Genomic DNA, 18,445 nt, shown 5'->3' on the forward strand with positions numbered 1-18,445 from the left:
CGCTTTTCACATTAAGACATGCATGCAACATGAGACAACCAAGTCCATGGGAACGCCTAGCTGCTGTGCTGTCGCGTTGCCATAAGCTTCATCACGTCCGTCAAGCCATATTCGGTAAATCCCGGTACTTCTCAACCCATGTCTTGGCCCTTTCCCACACCTCTCTAGCCCGATCGCAACCGGCTCCCTTCACGCTATCCTCGTGTCTCTTACCCTCCTCACGCTTATCGCCCATATGTTCCACATCATCTTCAAACAGTCTTGTGCCCAAACAGACAAACGCCTCCCTAGCTTGTTCTAATGTCTCCCTATCATCGCTCAGCAGCCTTCCCGCTGACACTGTCCGCAGGAACCACCACACCGACTCGTTGCGCCACTGGAGACTTTCCGTGAGCCGTAGCGTGTCGCGATACACTGACAGCGCTAGTTTGTTGTGAAGCTCTAGCACAAAAAGTAGGAACGACCAGCCCGAGATGTCCGTGTGATGCTTCCAAGCCCAGCTCTTGGCTATCTCGACTAGCTTCTCTGTTACGTACTGGAAATTCCGCACTACCCAGCGCGCATGGCTCCATGCATAGTAGTTTCGTGCATGTCTCTCTCCTGACACACACACTACATCTAGTAGATCCTGCGCTGTGTCAACATCTTTTTCTAGCCCGTGAAGCCAAAGGAGCTTGAGTAGCCAGCGCCGATGGTTCCAGAGCGTAGGTGACTTGGTATGGCGGTGTAAGCGGCTCGTCAAAAGACTGTCCAAAAGCCACTTCTCGCGGCGGAGCAACGAAACAATAGTGGGCGCAATATTGTGGGCAGAGGTTGCGTCGGAGGTAGACGCTGCTGTTGACACAGATGCCAGTTGCCGTGTGATCAGCCTCTTGCGCATGTTTGCTGCCGTCAGATTCTCTGCGTCCATTAGAAGGCAAACTGCTGTAGCCCGATGGATCTGCTCACCAGACGAATTGCTGTCTGAGCCCGCGGGCGACGGCTCTCGCAACTGCTGCAGAATACCCCGCGCCACGAAGAACGCCTGCACCAGACGCAACTTGGGAACTGCGACGGCATTCTGATCCCGGAGGACGTTGTTACTGGGGTCAAAACCGAAGCCGCTGAGAATTTCAATTTCAATGAGGCATGGCCGCGCAGTTATTTGGGGATTGTGGGCGTAGGTGAACACATCGGCGATTTCATCGAAGACCTTTTGGTGATTGCCAGTTTTCAGGGCGGCAATGGCGTTGGGATCTAGAGCTCGGGACATGGAGATGCGTTTAGCTAGTAATAGATGAGGAAGGGAACAATGGGCGATTGTAGTAATTTAGGTGATGCTATCACGTCTCAGCAGAGGGTTGATATTGCAAAGTTGTGTTGCTGAATAGTAGGTCTAAGGCTACAGACGAGCTTGGCCATTGTATCTAGAGACAAAGCTAAAGCTACATGCCGCCGCCATATAGCTTGTACCCATGTAATAATAGTAGTTGTATTAGTACCAAGTACCCAAAAAATTATGTTACTTCTTATATTCAACTAAAAAAAATGCTTCATTCCACTGAGATTAGGTTATTGATTCTGCTACTGCATTATTTGCGCTTCTCCCTCAACAAGTATAGTATGTGGTATATGTACTTACGATATACTCAAGCTGAGACGTGGCCTACAAGGTCTACAAGGCTACGAACACTGACATCACTGAAGTCGCCCCACAATTAATCGCCTACCCACCATCCTAGCAGGCCAGCTCCTTCATTGGCTGAAGTTGCCTAGGCCAAACTGTCACCTGCAAACTGCAAAAATCACCAACATCACTGCTGTATAGGCAACATTTCCTGGCTGCAAAGCCCCTCTTGTCCCACCGCTACTACATTTGTATCCTGCCTGCAGTTGAGGATATTGCGGACATCCCATCGATACCTTTCTCTCGGTTTCTTGTCTCCCCTCGCCACGTTTGGTCCCACGACCAACACAAAGCCTGTCACCATGATCTCTCTTATGGTTGTTGTTCTTCTATTGGAGGTAGTCGTGCATTTGATCAATGCTATTGGCACAACTACCATTAACAATCTGGTGCGCAGTAAACTTTTCCCCCCTCCATCTCGCTGTCTACGGCTTGCTAACACTTCCATCCAACCACAACAGCTATGGCGTATCTTGATTCTGCTCCCCATCGGGCCTGCTCAGATGGCAGCTGAAAAACGAAAGCTACAAACCGAATATCTCGCCGTCCGCAAGGAAATGCTGGCAACTAGCAGCCAGGACGAGTTTGCCAAATGGGCTAGACTGCGCCGTAAACACGATAAGCTCTATGAGGGACTGGAGAAGAAGAGTATGTTGCATACACATATGTACTTGATTTCTAGAGAGTGCTCCTTATTTGGTTCTGTCTTTCTGGAGCTTATTGCACTGTACACTAACGCCTGTTTTTTCTTGCACAGAGCAAAGCTTCGACGCCGTCCAGGCCCAGTACAACACCATTATCAACGCCGTCCGCCTGCTCATTACCCGTGCTCCGCAGTATATCATCCCCTTCTGGTTCTCGCGTGAGCCCATGTTCTGGCTGCCTAAGAACCTGTTCCCCTACTACGCCGAATGGTTCCTCTCGTTACCCAAGGCTCCGCTGGGCAGTGTGAGCATTGGGACCTGGCAGGTTTCTTGTGCCCTTGCCATTAAGCTCGTATCAGATATACTCGTTGCTATCGCTACGTTTGTCGCTACGTCGGTGGCAAGCAAGAAGAAGGTTCCTGTTGGTGTGCCAGCAGATGCACAGCCAAGTGAGACTGAGACTGTGCTCGTTGAAGAAAAAAAGGAGTTATAGAAAAATTGGCCGCATTGCCACAAGAATATAGTACATATTTAGGATCTCTTGGATCACTGCTGTTACACAATTAGGGTTAATCAACAAAAGACACACATGTGACTTATCCTAGGTAAAATTTATAGTCACCATCATTTGGCATGGCAAAGATGTTGATGTACGACAGAATTCTCTACGGTGATGGTATGTATCTGGTTTGATTTGACGCAAAGTTCCTCATGGCTAGAAGCTGAGACTTTGTAACACGACCTAGACGAATGCTCAAGGGAGTCATTCTCCTCTTGCGAGGATTGTTCTTGGCGCAAATTTGACTGTGATGACCACTGAAGAGATCACCAAAGCTTCGAAAGCGCCGCTCACATTTGTGGCTGTTGTTATTTCTTGTGTGCAAGTTTTACAGAAGACGACGCCAGATTGCTGAGATTCGACGCCGAGTATAGCGCAAGATTCGCATGCTGTCACATGTCTTGAATAAAAGACCAGGGTTGAAGCACGACTTGGCTTGGTACCAAGGAGAATCTCATGTCATGAATGGCGTCAATTCTGAGCGTCGTCGACGTTCGCGATGGACAATCGATGTATCGACTTGTTTTTTGGGAGGTAAAAACCATGCGTGAAGTTGTGAAGAGAAGGAAAGAAAAAAAATTGCTCCGCGACATGAGCGACAAAGATAAATGTTTTATTTGTGGGGTCGTGAATGAGTGGAATGACTAATCAGAGTGGGGCAGAACCTGTAAGGGTTTAGCCGGCAACTCACCGAGATGACTGAGGCTGGTGATATCATATAAAAACCAACGAGCGAGTTCCTACAGATGCAAGACACGGTGCAAAGCAAGTTGTAAAACAACATAGAGTTAGCTACTTGGAGAATGGAGGCCTATAAGAGTGTAGTTTCATAAGCTCTTTATGAGAGCGTGTAGTGATTGGCATTAGTCGTGCTGCACTGAAAATACAGAAGGGTTACTCCCGTTACAGGCCTTTCAGCACTGAGCTAAATGCCCTGGAGCTGTCTGGCTCACCATTCAAGGGAGTCTGATGGCTGACACATGTTCTTTTTATCAACCACGGCAACCTCCAACATTCTTGCTTAGAGCCCGGCACTAAAACACCGGGTAAACATTGCTATTTTTTTTGTTGCTTACAGCCCTTTCCTTTGTTTGTCTTCCAGGCCGGGTGTGAATTGACTTTCTTTTATTTCGTACTCTCACCGTGCTGTTCTTTTTCGCCTTTTGGACCCTCTCTATCTGCAGGCTTTAGCTACCCACATTATCGCCACGATGTCGCTGTGGGTGACGTGAGTTGCTCTCCCCTCCCAATCTCCCAGCTAACATCTCTTGGAAACTACTGCTCACACAATACCCTCTCGTTTGATCCCCATTGCCAGATTTAAGAGCCTTGCCATATTCTTTGGCCCACTAGTTATCCCGCGTGCCTATGCATACTACCAATCACAGCGCACCGCTGCCACACGGCACGGCCTGACGCCCCGACCCTTACCTATCCGTGCCTACTATGGGCTTGTCTTCCTCGGGGCTGTCTCCGTATTTTTTGCTTTGCAGGCGCTTCTGCGCGTGCCCGAAAACGTCTTCACACAAACCAACTCGCGTCTTCAGATCCCGGCCGATGTGCTCTTCAACCGTCTCGCTACAATCCATCCACTCAGTCCTGCCGATGAAGCTCTCCGTGCGCGATTCGTCAATCTTGAGTCACGCCTATTGTACCTCAAGTACGGCCCTTCCGTCATGGCTGATTGCGTCTTTTGCACTAGTGAGCGGTCCGACATGTTTTTTGTCTATGCTCTGCCTGCCCTTGTCGCCCCTCACCTTGTTAATATCTTGGCCATTGCTATGGCTACCTCGCCTCTTCTGGCTGGCCCGTGGACGCTTCGCTGGCGCAATCCCACAGTCCTAGCATCCATACTAATCGCAATGGTCGACTTGTATAATGTACAGGCATATAACCACAAGGCCAATGCCCGCGCGCTGCGACTTGGCGATCTTGACATGTTCCACTGGCGCGCCAACACGCTGCGCCTGCTGGGACTGGTCCTAGTGAACACCGTGCTCGGTACGCTCATGTACCTGACGGCGACGAATAGGGCGTTTGTTGAGGCTCCACCAGCCGCGGTACGCGTTGAGGCTGTGAACAAGTCTCTGGCTACCGTGATTGCCAAGGTGAATGCCGTCGGCATCCTAAAAAACACAGTCTCTCGCAACAGCCAGCTACGCGATCATGCGAATACGTACTGGACTTCTGAGGCTCGAGTCACGCAACAGCTTATGGAGGAACGTGAGGTTGTTGATAGCGTTAACGATGCATTGGAGAACAACAGAATAGATGTCTCGGCTGTCACGCGTAGTGCGCATCAGTATGCTACCAATATTTTGAATCCTTGGCTGGCCGAGGCCGAGCAAAAAGCCAAGAGCCGCAAGGTCGAAAAGTCTGCGGCCTAGCGAGCTGCTGGCATAAGATTTTTTTTATTTTTTTACCTTTATATAGATCTGATTTTCCGCCCAACAAATGTCCAAGGTGTTTCTAGAGTAGTTGTGTGTATATGTGGTTTGAAGAGTAGAAATTGCACATAAAAAGGAAGACCCTTCTTCGATCGGCATATCTATAATATCCCTGACGTGGTAATCACGGCGAGTCCTTGCCCATTTCAAAGAGATACTACGAACATGTAGAACTTCACAACTGCGAAGGCTGCAAATAATTGTAAAGACTGGGCGGGGCTATTCAACAGCCCTCAAATATTAAGATAACCAACATGCTTACGAACCCATGATGCCATATGATGTAAGAGAAAACGACAATTATCCTCGAGTATCGGACCGGGTGCCTACGCTTGATACACTTCCCTGCCGGCCCTTTCCACCCGCTGGGCCACCGCCCTCCTCAGCACTGCGCTCTAGGAAATTAGCCCACAGCTCTGCCAGGGTCTCCTTGCTGGACGCGCCGGTGGTGGCTGACAAGGCTGACGGATCCGAGAAGAAGTCCGAGTGTAGCGACGGGCTACTTGGGGTGCGAGAAAATGGTGATGCAGGCAGACGCAGGCTGTTGGACGAGGTACCTGGGCGGGCGAGACCAGCCTGCTCACGCTCTTCGTCTGTGAATTGTAAATAGGACGCCATGACCTGTAGAATCTGGAACCGCTTGGGGTCGGACCGGTCGAGAGATAGGAAATGCACTAGCTGGTTTGTAACGATTTGCCTGTAAAAGAAATGGGATGAAAATTAGCCAACAACAATGTGTGAAGAGTGCAAATTTGGGTGGCATCATCTCCTTACCTGTCTACCTGGTCTTGTGGCTTTGTTTTCTTTAGATACCGTAGAGCTTTGGTTAGGTGCTCATTCAGCACGATAGCTTCGTGTCTCAGCTTCCCAATCAGGAGGTTCTTCTCGTTGACTTCCTTTTCAAATGGTGCAGTGCGCTGCAGTTCTCTGCTAAGAGTTTCTTTCTCCGCTAGTGCCGCGGCCAGCTGTTTGTCAACGCCCTGCGCTGCGATCTTGAGAGCCTTGAATTGCTCCTCGTGCGTTTCTACCATATCACGCAGTTCGCGTTTTCGGGTATCTTGTAGCTCGGAGAGCGCGCGCTGCAGGCTGCTGATTGACTGGTCCTGAGTGTCTTTGATGCTGTTTATGGATAGGTACGCCTCATTGAGTTGGCCTAGCTGTTCTTCCAGGCTAGTGATTTTATCAACGTATGAGTCCTTGAGAGCACGTTCTTCCATGGCAATAACCTCCCACTCGCTCATGGCATTTGTTGTAGACTGGAGTTCATCGCGCAGACGCTGGTTCGCAGTCATCAGGTCTTCCTTTTCTTTGCTCCAGTTTTGCGCCGACAAATTGTTTCTGCTGCGGAGACCTGTGAGTTCGCGGGTGGCCTCTTGTAGCTCTAGTTCTAGAGACTCTACTCTTTTGTTGGACTCCTCCGTTTGCCCGCGCAGTTCTTCGCCTTGGGCTTCCAGCTCGTCTATGCGCTCTTTAGCCTCTTCTAGCTCGACTCGATCTCTTTGGAGGCGCTCGGCAAGAGTTGATTTGATCTTTTCCACTCGGTCTCGTAGAGCTTCGTATTGCTCCTCGGCCTGTTCTTTGGCTGCCGTAGATTCATCGATCTCTTCCTTCAATTGCGCTACTTCAGCGTCGTGTGATTCCTGGAGTGCTGATAGTTGGCTCCGCAGCTTTTCGACTTCGTCTTGAAGGGGCGCCTGGTTGTCTGCCTGTAATGCGGGATCGGGGTGGGGATTGGGATTAGTACCGTTTGGCTTGGTGTTCGAGGTATCGAAAGTGGTTTCTTGCGACGCGGGCCGGATTGGAATCTCTTGGGTCTAGGACAGCAGTAGCGTTAGTAGGGGGCACTGCGATCGCCGTGAATTGGTGAGAGATATACCGTTGGTGTTGAGGGTTCCGGTTCGCTTTCCATGACTTCAGCGTCGGCTTTAGGTGCATCCTCGGTGGCTGGTTGGGACTCGATGGGAGTTGCATCCTTGGATTTCGCGTTCTTGGACTTCTTTTTGTTGTTCTTCTTCTTCCCAGCCCCAGAAGCTTGAAGCTATAGTGTCAGCCAGTTGATTCTCTGTAGGCGGGGTTGCGTATGTTCGCTGAGGAAGCAAGGCAGCAGGCATTTGCTTGGTATTTGGACTTAATTGCAAGCGGCCAGGAGACCTTGATATTATGTGCGGTTTCATGATTATTGAGGAATGACGAGGGGATCCTACTAGCTGGTACAGCGCTGACGGTATCAGACGGTGCCGGAGACATTATTGGTGAGGGTTGGAAAAGACCGTCTGTAGAAACGGCTATTGGGCTACGAGAGTAGTATTGGCGTATAGGGCCACCTTTTTTTTTCCCTTCTTCCCTGAGTTGTAAACAGGCTATATAGTGTGAGCAGATAGAGCAGAGCTTGGACGGGAAAGTGGATATGTGCAATTATTGGCTGCAGACGATTTGCTGGAGGGTCGCAGAATACTCGAGATCGATCCAAATGGTGGCGTAGATTTCGTTTGTAACAATCAAATGGCCGTTGTCGATGGCGAATAATGGGCAAGAAAGAGGGCGTGAGGTCGATATCGAGGCTTCGATTGTGCGCAATATATGGAGAGTTCAAGATGATGCAGCAGCTAGGGGAAGGAATGATGGGCAGAGTGTATCAGGAAAAGTCCGAAGCTTGATAACTCGACGATTGGTGGTGTTGTTGACATTGATTGACGTTGACGTTAATTTCGTGCACACGTAAGCCACAATTGTAGTTTCACTACAGTGGGCATTATGCCCTGGAAGCAACCTGGCGCCAGCCTTGGCTTTATTGTTGGGGGATAGAGCAGGGCTGGAACGCACCTGTATTTCAATGAGCTACAGTGGTGTAGACACTGGCTAAGGTGGATATCGAGGCCTTTTAGGCCTTGAGACCGCCAAGGCCTACGCATTGTTGAGTGATGCCACCAGGCACTATGGATGCTCTGAAGCGGCCTGAAACCAGCAATTTCACGGCTATGACGATGCTTTTTTTTTTCCTTTTTTTTACCCTTTTTTGGGGTAAGAAGAATGATCGCACAGGGACTTTGGAGTTAACACAGACGCTGTTTGAGTGTATAAATGTGCAACCTTCCCGCTGGTATGAGGCAAAACCTGCTATATACATAAAACTACTGGGCCGATTGTGTGTGCATAGTGCCGGCCTTTTGGTGGCTCGTCCTGTTCCCGTCCCATGTTGAGCCGAACTTGCAGTGCCGACCCAGAAACCAAGAATATGAATAAGGTTCCCTGCTCAAACAGTGGCTCATGTGATCTAGTTGACGCACATTGTCTATACTTGTTACGTATGCTGCATCCATGTTTTCTTGGTCACTATATCTCCTAGGAGCGATGCTCTATAACGTAACCCTTCTATGGAGTAGAAGCGCAAACCCCACCACTTGCTGACTCATCATTTCTTCGTAAAAATTTTGAAATATATTGCTTGCTAGTTGTGCAGCTGGGCTTCTCTTCCTTCTCTTTCTTTTCCTCCTCATACATATTCCACATCGACGCCCTCCCACATAAAAGACTGCCGCGGCTACTTGTAGCTGCCTATCTCTGGCATATTTAGGACGGGGGCTGATGGAGAACATACACGTCCTTTATAATCCCGCTCACCTACTTCTAAACTTTTACTGGGTGAATGGGTTCGCTATGGACGGACATACCATTCTGTAACCTCTCCTCATATTCAGGGCATTCAAGTAAAACCTGGACTGTATAGACTATGCAAACATGCTACAATATGCTTTACTGCTGAGTAGTTGGCCAAGTATCTATTCTCAGTAAACTTGTTTTAAATGCCCAAACTAAACTTGCCGTGTCCCGGATCTCCAAGCAACACGAAAACGCAAATCACAGAACAAAAAAGTAGACCTTTCTAACAGGCAAATTGATCAAGGAAAAAAAAGAATCGCCCATGCATGCTTATACCCAAACTGTTTTGTGCCCTATCATACCTCATCAAGCGCCAACAATGGCAACAAGACTGAAGACAGTCAGCCAGTCAGCCAGTCCCCCTCTCTTCGACTCCTCATTAAACCGCGCTTCATGCTGCCACCTTCTTGTTGCGAGTAGATGCGCGTGTCGGCTTTTGGGCTGTCTTGGGAGACGCCTTGGCCTTGGGGTTAGGAGAAGCCTTGCCCTTCTTAAGAGTGGGCTTGGTTTCCTTTTCCTGCGCCGGCTCGGATGGCTCCTGTTTCGCAACGGGCTGTGTCTCCTCCATAGCGACGGACTCCTTCTCCTCAATGGCCTTGGGGGCGTCGGCGTTCTCGATTGCCGGCGGCACAGGTGCGTTCTTGGCCACGGTAGGCTTATAGCTGTAGCCAATGGCCTTAAGCTTCTTGGCATTCTCTAGACGCTTCTGGTTCTCGCGTTCAACTCTCTTCGTCCAGTTAGACTCAGTCTTGGGCTTTTTCAGAGATAGCGCCTCCATCTTGTTGTAGGGTATCTTCTTGAAACGCTTGTTGGCGCCCTTCCACACGTCGGCGTGGAGCTTTTCTGTCGGCACAACCTTGCACTTGAGGATGTGGCCAAATAGCAGGTAGTTGTCCATGGTCTTGGCTACGATCGAGGCCGTGCTTTCCTCCCGAAACTCGATGAAAGCGAAATGTTTGCTGGCGCCAGTACGCTTGTTGCGCGACATGCGCAGACGCAAAATGGGCCCGAACTGGCCAAAGTATTGCTTCATTTCGTTTTCATAGAAACCATGAGGAATGCGACCAATGTAGACGACACCGGGCTTCTCCTTCTCGTGAGATTTAACGCTCTTCTTGGCCTTGATGCTGGGGATCTTGCCAACGTCCTGGCCAGCCTTGAAGGTGGATTTTGAGGGGGCCTCGTTATCAGAGTCAAGACCGGCCGCCAGAGCCTGGAGCTCGGCGTCAACCTCCTCCTCGACATCCTCGTCCTGGATTGTGATGTCGGCGACAGTGGCTGTTTCATCCTCGTCAACATCCATGGCATCCGCCTTGGGTTCGGGCTTGGGCTCAGGCTCAGGCTTGGAGGCTTTGATCTTCTTGGAGTTGGGAGTGGACTTCTCCTTGGGCGTTGACTTGGACGATGCCTTGGGCTTCTTGGCAACGGCAGGGGAGCTGTCCTCAGCAGCTATCGACATGGTGTGTTAGTACATGCCTTATATGAAAGGGTACGTCGGCCGGCATCGGGACGTAAAATACAAACCTTTGCGCTTGTTTTTGATCGGAGTGGTCTTGACTACGGCAGGGGAGGCGGAAGCCGCTATGAAGAGAAGGCATCGTTAGCATTTTTTCTTACTATAAAGACTCGGAACAGCTTACCATTGCGTTTTCTAAGTTCGGGCGCCATTTTGCGTGTGTACGTGCAATTTGGGTTTTGTATGTTGAGTGCAGTTTGGCGGGATTGGAGATAAAGCACCGATTTAAGTGAATATCTGTCGACAGGTTTGAAAATGAAAAAAAAAAAAAAAGTTGATAATTCTGCCGGGCGGTGTGCAGTGAAAGCGAGGCGCCCCACTGAATGGCTTCGATTTGCAGGGGGATGAAGGGGGTTACTACAGATACAAATGTATAACTATGCTTGCCGGTATAGAAGGACACGAGTGCTAACTTAAAATCTAATGTGACCAGTTCCTCGCTTACCATTTCTGATGCTGAGTAGCTCATGAGCAGCGGCCTCTTCCGAGTTGAGAACTTTCCGTGCTTTGTGCTGTTTTTCATTCTTGGTTGCCAAAGGCCATCAGCTCCAATTCGGCTTGTGTTACACGTAAAAGTGGGCCTCTTTCCTTCTTAGCATGTTGCTTGACTTTGGCATCAAGCCTGTCTTTTCCTTATCGAGCATCGCATCGCGACTTTGCTTTGGCCGCTGGCCAACTTCACGCCAATATTTCCCATCCCATATGATTAGATGCTAACAAGGGAACAGAACCCAAGCTTCCTTCATTCCGTACGCGCACATCCACACCAAGGAACTCTCCATACACGGTCTACCAATCTAAACGATGGTTACGTCTACGATAGATATTTCAAACAGTGACGTGTGGGATGACTCCGCGCTAATCGCTTCATGGAACGATGCCCTTCAAGAGTACAAAGTCAGTGCCTACCGCATGTTATGGTGTATCAAGCGTGCCACAGAAGCTAACTCACGTGACAGAAATATCACAGCATCTTCCAAAAGGTGCGCACTGAGGCTGACCTGGAAAGGGAACTTGCTGCAGCGGGGTATGTACATTCAAGTTGCGAAGGTATACTTTCCCATGCTGAAAAATACTAATGGGTCGTGGAATAGACTTGGTGTAAATGGTGAGCTGTTGGAGGAGGCCAATCTCGACGGGCCTGTCGTTGACGATGAATATGAGCCTGAGTATGGAGAAGAAGAAGAAGAAGAAGAAAAGGGCATTTCGTCGGATCCATTAGTTGAAAGTGCTAAGCCGGAACCATCCACATCTGTAAGTTTAGCCCTTATCAGTGCAACGCTAAACTCCCACATCCGCTGGGGCCTACCACGATGTCATTGAATTCTAACGAGACACGTTTTATCCCTGAGATAGCGACCATCAGTAATTCCTGAACAACCGCCTATTTCCGAGAAATTAGCTCGGGATGAAGCTCCTTCCCTTCAGCAAGGCCCTCTTGAGCAAGGTAAGAAGAGGCCCCCTAACGGCATTTTACTAGAGTCTCTGGCTTATGATACAGTCTACTAACGCAATCTGGCTCTCCATCCTCGTGATGGGGATGGCTGTTATTTCGTGCAGTTAGGGACGAGACACTCAAAAAGGCATTGATGGGGTGGTATTATGCAGGCTACTACACGGGTCTTTACGAAGGGATGCAGAAGAAAGAGAGCCCGACGGGAGACACTCGAGCAAACGATGCCCCAGAGGCGTAAGCGTGGGCTCGTGTTTTTGTGTTGCTTTTATATTTTCTTGATTTAAAGTTGAGAGAGCCGCGAGCTCAAGGGTTTATGCTAATATGATTCACGCTCTTCTATAGATGGAGTCACTAGTCTCCAAGTTCCTTCCTACGACATGTGGCATGTAGTAAATAACAAGAGAGACGGTTGAATGACGTTGCGTTTTTCCAGACCCGGAAACTCGCAGACGTATTAACAAAGGCCCGACGTCTTGGCAGGTTTTCTGGCAGATAGCCAAAGTCACACAGACCTCGATGCAATAAGGGCTTGACGACATGACATGCCTTGAGACGTAGAGAGACGTGGATAGTGATCTGGAAAGAGGGGAGCCCTGCATTTGTCTCACGAGCAGCACGGATCGCAGATATTCCGTCTTGACTTCAGGAAACAGCCACGAGGAGCAGCCATTGATGTGCCTAGTAGTAGAAATGGACTTGTTGCAGAGGAGGTTGGCCTGCTTTCTGATCCGCTCGACCAGCACACACAAAGAATGGTTGCTAGTAGCCTCATTTAACCGAAAACTTTATAAGTTTATGCCTTCACATGTAAGGGTGGAAATGAGCCGAACTACGAGTGGAGGGCAAAATAGGTACTAGGATAAGGCGATGGGCAAATGTTTTACTGGAAGTGTTTCACATGGCGGTTGAAGGTGCTTATGAAACAGGGACAAAATGCACACTGTGCAGACATGTCCTAGTTTGGTGTGGCTCCCATGTGCGAAATATGTAGTGGTACTGTGAATGTCAATAGTGGGGCACAGCAAAGCCAGTGCTGAAACGGCGCATTTGGCGACATTTTGAGGCAGTTAAACGTGAAACTTCGAAACTGTCAAAAGCCATGACGGCAAATATCCAGAGATACAGTTAGTTGCATTTTCCATTGCTGGCTTTTGAAGGATGGCGGGCTGTGTGTCCATTGCTGCCTCTTTAATCTGACGCCCAGGTCGAGGGCTGTGGCTAACTTCCTACTCTGTGCAATGGCATGTCTCCAACAAGGTCTGCCAAGATATGATACTAGACGAACATAGCCCAGGAGGCCTGCAGCTTTATGCTTCAGTGTTGTGCTAAGACTCGGTATCTTTTGGGCATGGCAAACGCCAAACACTATCCGAGACTGAACACGCTACAGGATCTCGGAAACAGACACAATGTGACAGCTAATATGACACTAGCCCTGTTTCCTGTTCCCCCCCCCCCCCCGTAGTATTCGTACCTTGGCTAACCCCTATCTATACAGAGTGGTGCTTAAGCATGAAATAGAGTTATAGAACCGCTTGTTTTCAGACCCGGAGTCTTGAGACTCCGAGTTTAGACCCAGACAGGAAATCTTTATAGCGATACAAGGGAATTGTAGCTCTTGTTACTCATGATTTGTCTTTGGTGGTGGTGGCCAAGGGTAGAGTTCTTGGTGCGGCCAAGTTCGTAGCCACACTGAATGGCCCATGTACTGGTCTACTTGGTTGAGAGAGAAAGAGAAAATACCATGCTGCCCTCTTTACTAGCTATCAGCCCCCAGGCCTGTACTGCTAGGTCATCAGGCTCATGGCGGATCGTGTGTTTGATAGCCAGCCCAAGTTTCCCTAACAGGGCAGTGCTTTTGCATTTCTCTAGCTTCCGGCCATACATTTCCTGTTCATGATCGCCGTCTTCAAACAGTGATTGTTGGCTTAAGACGTCTAGCCTGTATATCCTCGACTTTAAGAGAGGCCTTCTCTCTTGCCTTCATTTCCTTTTCTTCCCCCTCCTCTCCTCTTCTTCTGCTTCTTCACCATCTTTCTCTCTTACCACCAAGAACAAGTCGTGTGTGCTTGGCCGCCCAGTTACCTGTTGCCTTCCTTTCCTTTTCCTTTCGTCTTTAATATTCGTTTCTTACCGAGTCCGGCACTCATTTATCTTTTACCAATATATTTTATTCAATATCCTGAGCTTATAATATACGACACCCATCATCTCCTTTCCCCCTACCAATTGGAAGCCTCCTCAAAAGCCGGTCCTTTTATCATTTTACTACTAATCTTTCCTTTCTCGCTTTCTATAATTAATCTTCTTCTTGCATTCAAAATGAAGCTTTCAACCCTTCTCGCAGCTGCCATAGCGCCCGTAGTTCTTGCCAAGACTGCTGCCACCAAGTTTCCCGTCATAAAGCGGGAAGACGTTGAGATCGAAAACTCCCGCCAGAAGCTGACTAGCCCTAATCTCTTGTCTTCTCTGCTGCAAAATAAACAAAGCCCCAACGTTATCGTCGTACTGTGGAACTTCCCAGGCGGCAACGCCGCCACCACACCGCTCGACAAGGCCGTGACTGTTACCCAGACCGTCACTGCTCCCCCTGCTGATGCCGCCGCAACTCCGCCCCCCAGGACAACAAAAAGGATGAGTCTAAGGCTACGACTGGTGAGCCGCCTAAGGGTACTGGAGCAGCGGCCGTTGCTCCTGGTGCTACGCACACAGTCACGGTGGGAGGTCCGCAGGGCCTATCTTACTTTCCGGATTCCGTCCAGGCGGCCGTTGGTGATGTGATTAAGTTCGAGTTCCTGTCGCAAAACCATACTATCACGCAGTCAACTTTCGATACACCCTGTGCCCCTTTGGCTGGTGGCATGGACTCTGGATTCATCCCAAATCCCAACAACACCGTTGTTCCCCCTCCTGCTATGGCTATGCAGGTGATGACTACTGAGCCTCTTTGTAAGTTCTCTTAACAATGATATTGAGTAAATGTGCATCAACTAACTCTTCTCTTCTACAAACAAGGGATGTTCTGCGCTCAAGGCAACCACTGCGGCCGCGGGATGGTTTTTTCCATCAACCCTAACGCCGCAAAGACTCATGCCCAGTTCCAAGCACGTGCCATTAACTCTACGGCCAAGGGTTTAGTTGGCAGCAAGTTAACAGGCGGAAGCGGTGTTCCTGCCGTCGCTGCCCCCGCTGCCACCGGCACTAATAGCACTAGCACTACCATTTCACCGCCATCAAACGTTCAGACCGGCATAGTTACTGGTACTGGCACTCTGCAGGCTGATGGCTCATGTTTGTGTTCAGTGCAGTGCGGGACGGGCGCTTTCCCTGTTGCTGCACAGGGCGTGGGTGCATTTGGTGGAACTCCTGGTAAGTTATTCCCCACGCAGTAGCCAGCTAGCCCAATCATGAATTTGAATAGCCGACTGACTGGCATCTTTGACAGGATCTATTTCTATGGCCCAGTCTGCGGGCATTGTGCCACCTCCGTCTCGCCGTCTTCGTCGCTCCTGGGCGGGCGCTGCACAAAACGCCCCTTACGGAAGATACTAGACTCGGTTAAACCTAGTAAAGGAATATGCTCTGTAGATGGGTGTTCAGTGGCTGTGAGTGCTGTGAGTGCTGTGAGTGCTGTGGTGTATGGTGCTTTCCTGGGGGGAATATCAGCTGGAGTTTGGTTTCTGTTTTTGGGGTCCTTGCGTTTGCGAGCTATCTCTTTGTTTAAGAGATTTGCTCACATTGTTGTTTACCTGTTTACTTGTTTTAGCTGTTTCTATTCTTTACAATATGGGAAAGGGTTCTGGGCTCTGGAGGCTACGTTCCCTTTCAAATAATTGCAAAGAAGAGTGATGCAGAGCAGAGCTAACCCTCTTACTCTCTATCATCTGCCCCCAGCCCAGAACCATGATATGATAATGAAAAAAAAAAAGAAATGTGTATCAATCTTATTTGAGTCCAGGAAAGTGCGTTAAGGTAGTAAGGGAGGGATGATGGATGCCAGTTTTAGAGCAGCCCAAGCCGGGGCTGAGAAGTTGATCAAACCCAAGGTTAGTCTTATGGGTTCCAATGTTTGTGTAGAAGGACTAGAGGGCAAGTCCTGAGGCAGTTTCAGCGTCCGTTTCATGTGCAAGAGTTCGGCGTCTCGGTTGGGCAAATGGCCAAGCAAGGTTAGGCCGTGGCGCTGATAGGCTATTATTTATAGGTCATGTTTTCACTTGCAGTTTGTGACATGCGTACACTATGCAGCGCGTATTTAATGCGCACCATGCAGCAGCACAGCAAACAACTGGGTTTATCTAGAGTTAAAAGTCATGTATATCATATCAAGATGGAGCACCTAGCGTTGAGCTTACTACCAGTACAAGGCGCATATCGAGCAGCACTTGAGTTAGAGGACTGCCAAAGCAAGTCTTGCGTCTAGCCTATTGCCAATCTTCTCAAGCCAAACCCGTATATTCATCTTTCAGGCATTGCATCTGACTAGTAACATGGGCCCATGGCTGTCATTGTCTCTGCAGACAGAGACAGCTCGCTCAATAGCATTTCCATTATTTCTTAGCAGCTTGCTCCTGCTTGCGCGCCTCAGCTAACACGCAGGGCTAATGTCAGTATGCTGTAGGTCTATTGATACTAGTTTGTGACAAAAAAAAAAGACTCACCAGCAGCCTGCTTCTTGCGCATAATCTCAGCGGCAGATTCCTTCGCCCGCTGCATCTCGGCACCACTCAGGGAGTTACCCTTTTTCTGCGAAAGGCGTTAGTATTCCTCACGAGAGTGTTGCAGCGGCGGCCGCCGCTTCCCAAGAGTCTCTATGGCAGATGCCGTATATCCATGTGGGCCGAACATCTCCGTTCGGGTCGCAGCGGAGATGACAGTGAGTCACAAAACAGCAGGAGACTACTACAGTCACAGCGCTCCTTTGTTCATGGCTATATCCATATCCAACTTACCTGGTTGGCCTGCTTCTTCAAGTTGGCCTCACGGGCCTTCTCACGCTGGTTTCCACGAGCCATGACGAAAACACCGGGGAGCTTGAAAGCGAAGTTAACAAGAAATGAAAAGATGGTAAAAAAAAAAAAAAGACTACAAAAATGGCGTGCGCTGCGCAGAGACCTTAAAGATTGCGTCTGCTCAATAGCGTAAGCATGAAGAATTTTGGACACGATGAATTTGGAGTCTCGAAAAAAGGTGAAAAAAAAAAAACGCTTTCTGTCGTTATATCTCAGTAAAGCGCCCCCCGAGACATGCTCGAAATGCCCCACTTATTTATTGTCTTTAACCCTAAGTAAGCAACCCAGACCCTACATGATACCCGCTCGTTTTATTTTTAACAAGTTAACCATGATGATCTACTCGCCTAGCGTAGAAAAAAAAGTTGGTGAATTAATGACAGAAACTGGAGATGTTGTAGTATCTTCTTCCCCTTTTAGATAAAGCGGTCACAGGCGCTTTGAGGAATCGTCACCTACTTCACAAGCCGCCTGTGAGACGTACCAGCTCCATAGAAGCATGGAGAATTAAGAATTGCTGTTTCAAATTAGACAACTCAACAGAGATACGAAGGGCTTGAATGTCTGCGGATTGTCGGGATCTCGTTGGTCTAACATGAAGAACTGTGAAAATCGTTCTCCCAAGGCTGAATTCTCTCTAGTTTTTAGACATGAAGCCTGCCGTATGAGCAGGCGCCTAAATTCAGTGGCACAGCCAGCCCCTGTAGCACAAAACATAGGCTACAAAATCGCTGCTGGCAGTGACCTACCTTGTTGCCTCTTTTTTCGGCGTTTAAGATGGGTAAAGGTGGAACAGGCTTGATTGGCTGACAAGCGCCCATCCGCGTAACAAAGGGCTGTGGACAACGTACAAAGGAGGATCTCAGCGCCTTGAGGCTGCAGGGGTCCGGATGGAGTAGCAAAAATTAGAACAAAAAGAAAGACGACGTCAAGACAATGATGGTAAGGATGAAGAGGTGTAGACGGGGTGCTTAAAAATAAAGAATATAGACTGTTGGCAATCGGTGATGTAGTGAAATCTATGTATCTAGACATTTCTGTCACCCTCTATAATTGATTTGGTCTTCAACTTTCCTTTGTCTCTCCCATCCACTTACTGCTCAACGTTTCTAGTTCTGGCATGTTCCTTATTACATGGAATCTATCTCAACACCTTGTCTCTCTTTCCTTACCCTTGTTCGAGTTTCACTTAAATCCGTTTCTTTGTGCTACATACATACAAAGCGGTTATAGATCCGTCCGCCTTTGTTCCCTGGATGATGAGCCTACTTGGGCTGGGATTCTTCAAAGGCCTGTAAAAGTGTAGGGCAGTCGAAAGATATGATAATATGAATGGGGATATAAACAAGTGTCTGGCCCCTTGAAAACGCAAGACTGGTATTGGGTTATCCAGCATCAAGTATTCATTCGACTTCTTTTCTTTGTTCCATAACCTTGTAGCCTTGTACCTTTCGTCATATCCTCGTCAAAGAGACCTTGCCTAGAGTT

At 48.9% G+C, this 18,445-nt stretch overlaps 7 protein-coding genes across 7 annotated transcripts; 4 read left to right on the forward strand and 3 right to left on the reverse strand.

Annotated features, from left to right (window-relative positions):
* Positions 1–100: 100 nt before the first annotated feature.
* On the reverse strand, positions 101–1,252 carry HOO65_010729 (Protein ECM9; the record flags this gene model as incomplete). The annotated part of the gene is made up of 1 exon (XM_070999786.1): positions 101–1,252. One exon carries the CDS (start codon positions 1,250–1,252, stop codon positions 101–103), a length of 1,152 nt encoding a protein of 383 aa, XP_070862551.1.
* A 716-nt stretch (positions 1,253–1,968) lies between these two features.
* On the forward strand, positions 1,969–2,803 carry HOO65_010730 (Protein get-1; the record flags this gene model as incomplete). The annotated part of the gene is made up of 2 exons (XM_071006105.1): positions 1,969–2,314; positions 2,424–2,803. 2 exons carry the CDS (start codon positions 1,969–1,971, stop codon positions 2,801–2,803), a joined length of 726 nt encoding a protein of 241 aa, XP_070862552.1.
* Positions 2,804–4,080: 1,277 nt separating this feature from the next.
* On the forward strand, positions 4,081–5,256 carry HOO65_010731 (uncharacterized protein; the record flags this gene model as incomplete). Its single annotated transcript, XM_071005955.1, has 2 exons — positions 4,081–4,097; positions 4,188–5,256. 2 exons carry the CDS (start codon positions 4,081–4,083, stop codon positions 5,254–5,256), a joined length of 1,086 nt encoding a protein of 361 aa, XP_070862553.1.
* Positions 5,257–5,616: 360 nt separating this feature from the next.
* Positions 5,617–7,563, reverse strand: HOO65_010732 (GRIP domain-containing protein; the record flags this gene model as incomplete). Its single annotated transcript, XM_071005602.1, has 4 exons — positions 5,617–6,013; positions 6,130–7,130; positions 7,193–7,347; positions 7,521–7,563. 4 exons carry the CDS (start codon positions 7,561–7,563, stop codon positions 5,617–5,619), a joined length of 1,596 nt encoding a protein of 531 aa, XP_070862554.1.
* A 1,804-nt stretch (positions 7,564–9,367) lies between these two features.
* On the reverse strand, positions 9,368–10,644 carry HOO65_010733 (putative RNA-binding protein; the record flags this gene model as incomplete). Its single annotated transcript, XM_071005890.1, has 3 exons — positions 9,368–10,425; positions 10,501–10,557; positions 10,617–10,644. The coding sequence occupies 3 exons, from the start codon at positions 10,642–10,644 to the stop codon at positions 9,368–9,370; spliced, it is 1,143 nt and encodes a 380-aa protein (XP_070862555.1).
* Positions 10,645–11,296: 652 nt separating this feature from the next.
* On the forward strand, positions 11,297–12,186 carry HOO65_010734 (uncharacterized protein; the record flags this gene model as incomplete). The annotated part of the gene is made up of 5 exons (XM_071006079.1): positions 11,297–11,389; positions 11,452–11,519; positions 11,587–11,746; positions 11,849–11,939; positions 12,053–12,186. The coding sequence occupies 5 exons, from the start codon at positions 11,297–11,299 to the stop codon at positions 12,184–12,186; spliced, it is 546 nt and encodes a 181-aa protein (XP_070862556.1).
* Positions 12,187–14,270: 2,084 nt separating this feature from the next.
* Positions 14,271–15,500, forward strand: HOO65_010735 (uncharacterized protein; the record flags this gene model as incomplete). The annotated part of the gene is made up of 4 exons (XM_071005920.1): positions 14,271–14,525; positions 14,570–14,897; positions 14,964–15,317; positions 15,394–15,500. The coding sequence occupies 4 exons, from the start codon at positions 14,271–14,273 to the stop codon at positions 15,498–15,500; spliced, it is 1,044 nt and encodes a 347-aa protein (XP_070862557.1).
* Between the last annotated feature and the right edge of the window lie 2,945 nt (positions 15,501–18,445).

The sequence above is a fragment of the Ceratocystis lukuohia genome (genome assembly GCF_044167205.1).
Source record: "Ceratocystis lukuohia strain C4212 chromosome Unknown Supercontig1_pilon, whole genome shotgun sequence".
NCBI classification, from domain to species: Eukaryota; Fungi; Ascomycota; class Sordariomycetes; order Microascales; family Ceratocystidaceae; genus Ceratocystis; species Ceratocystis lukuohia.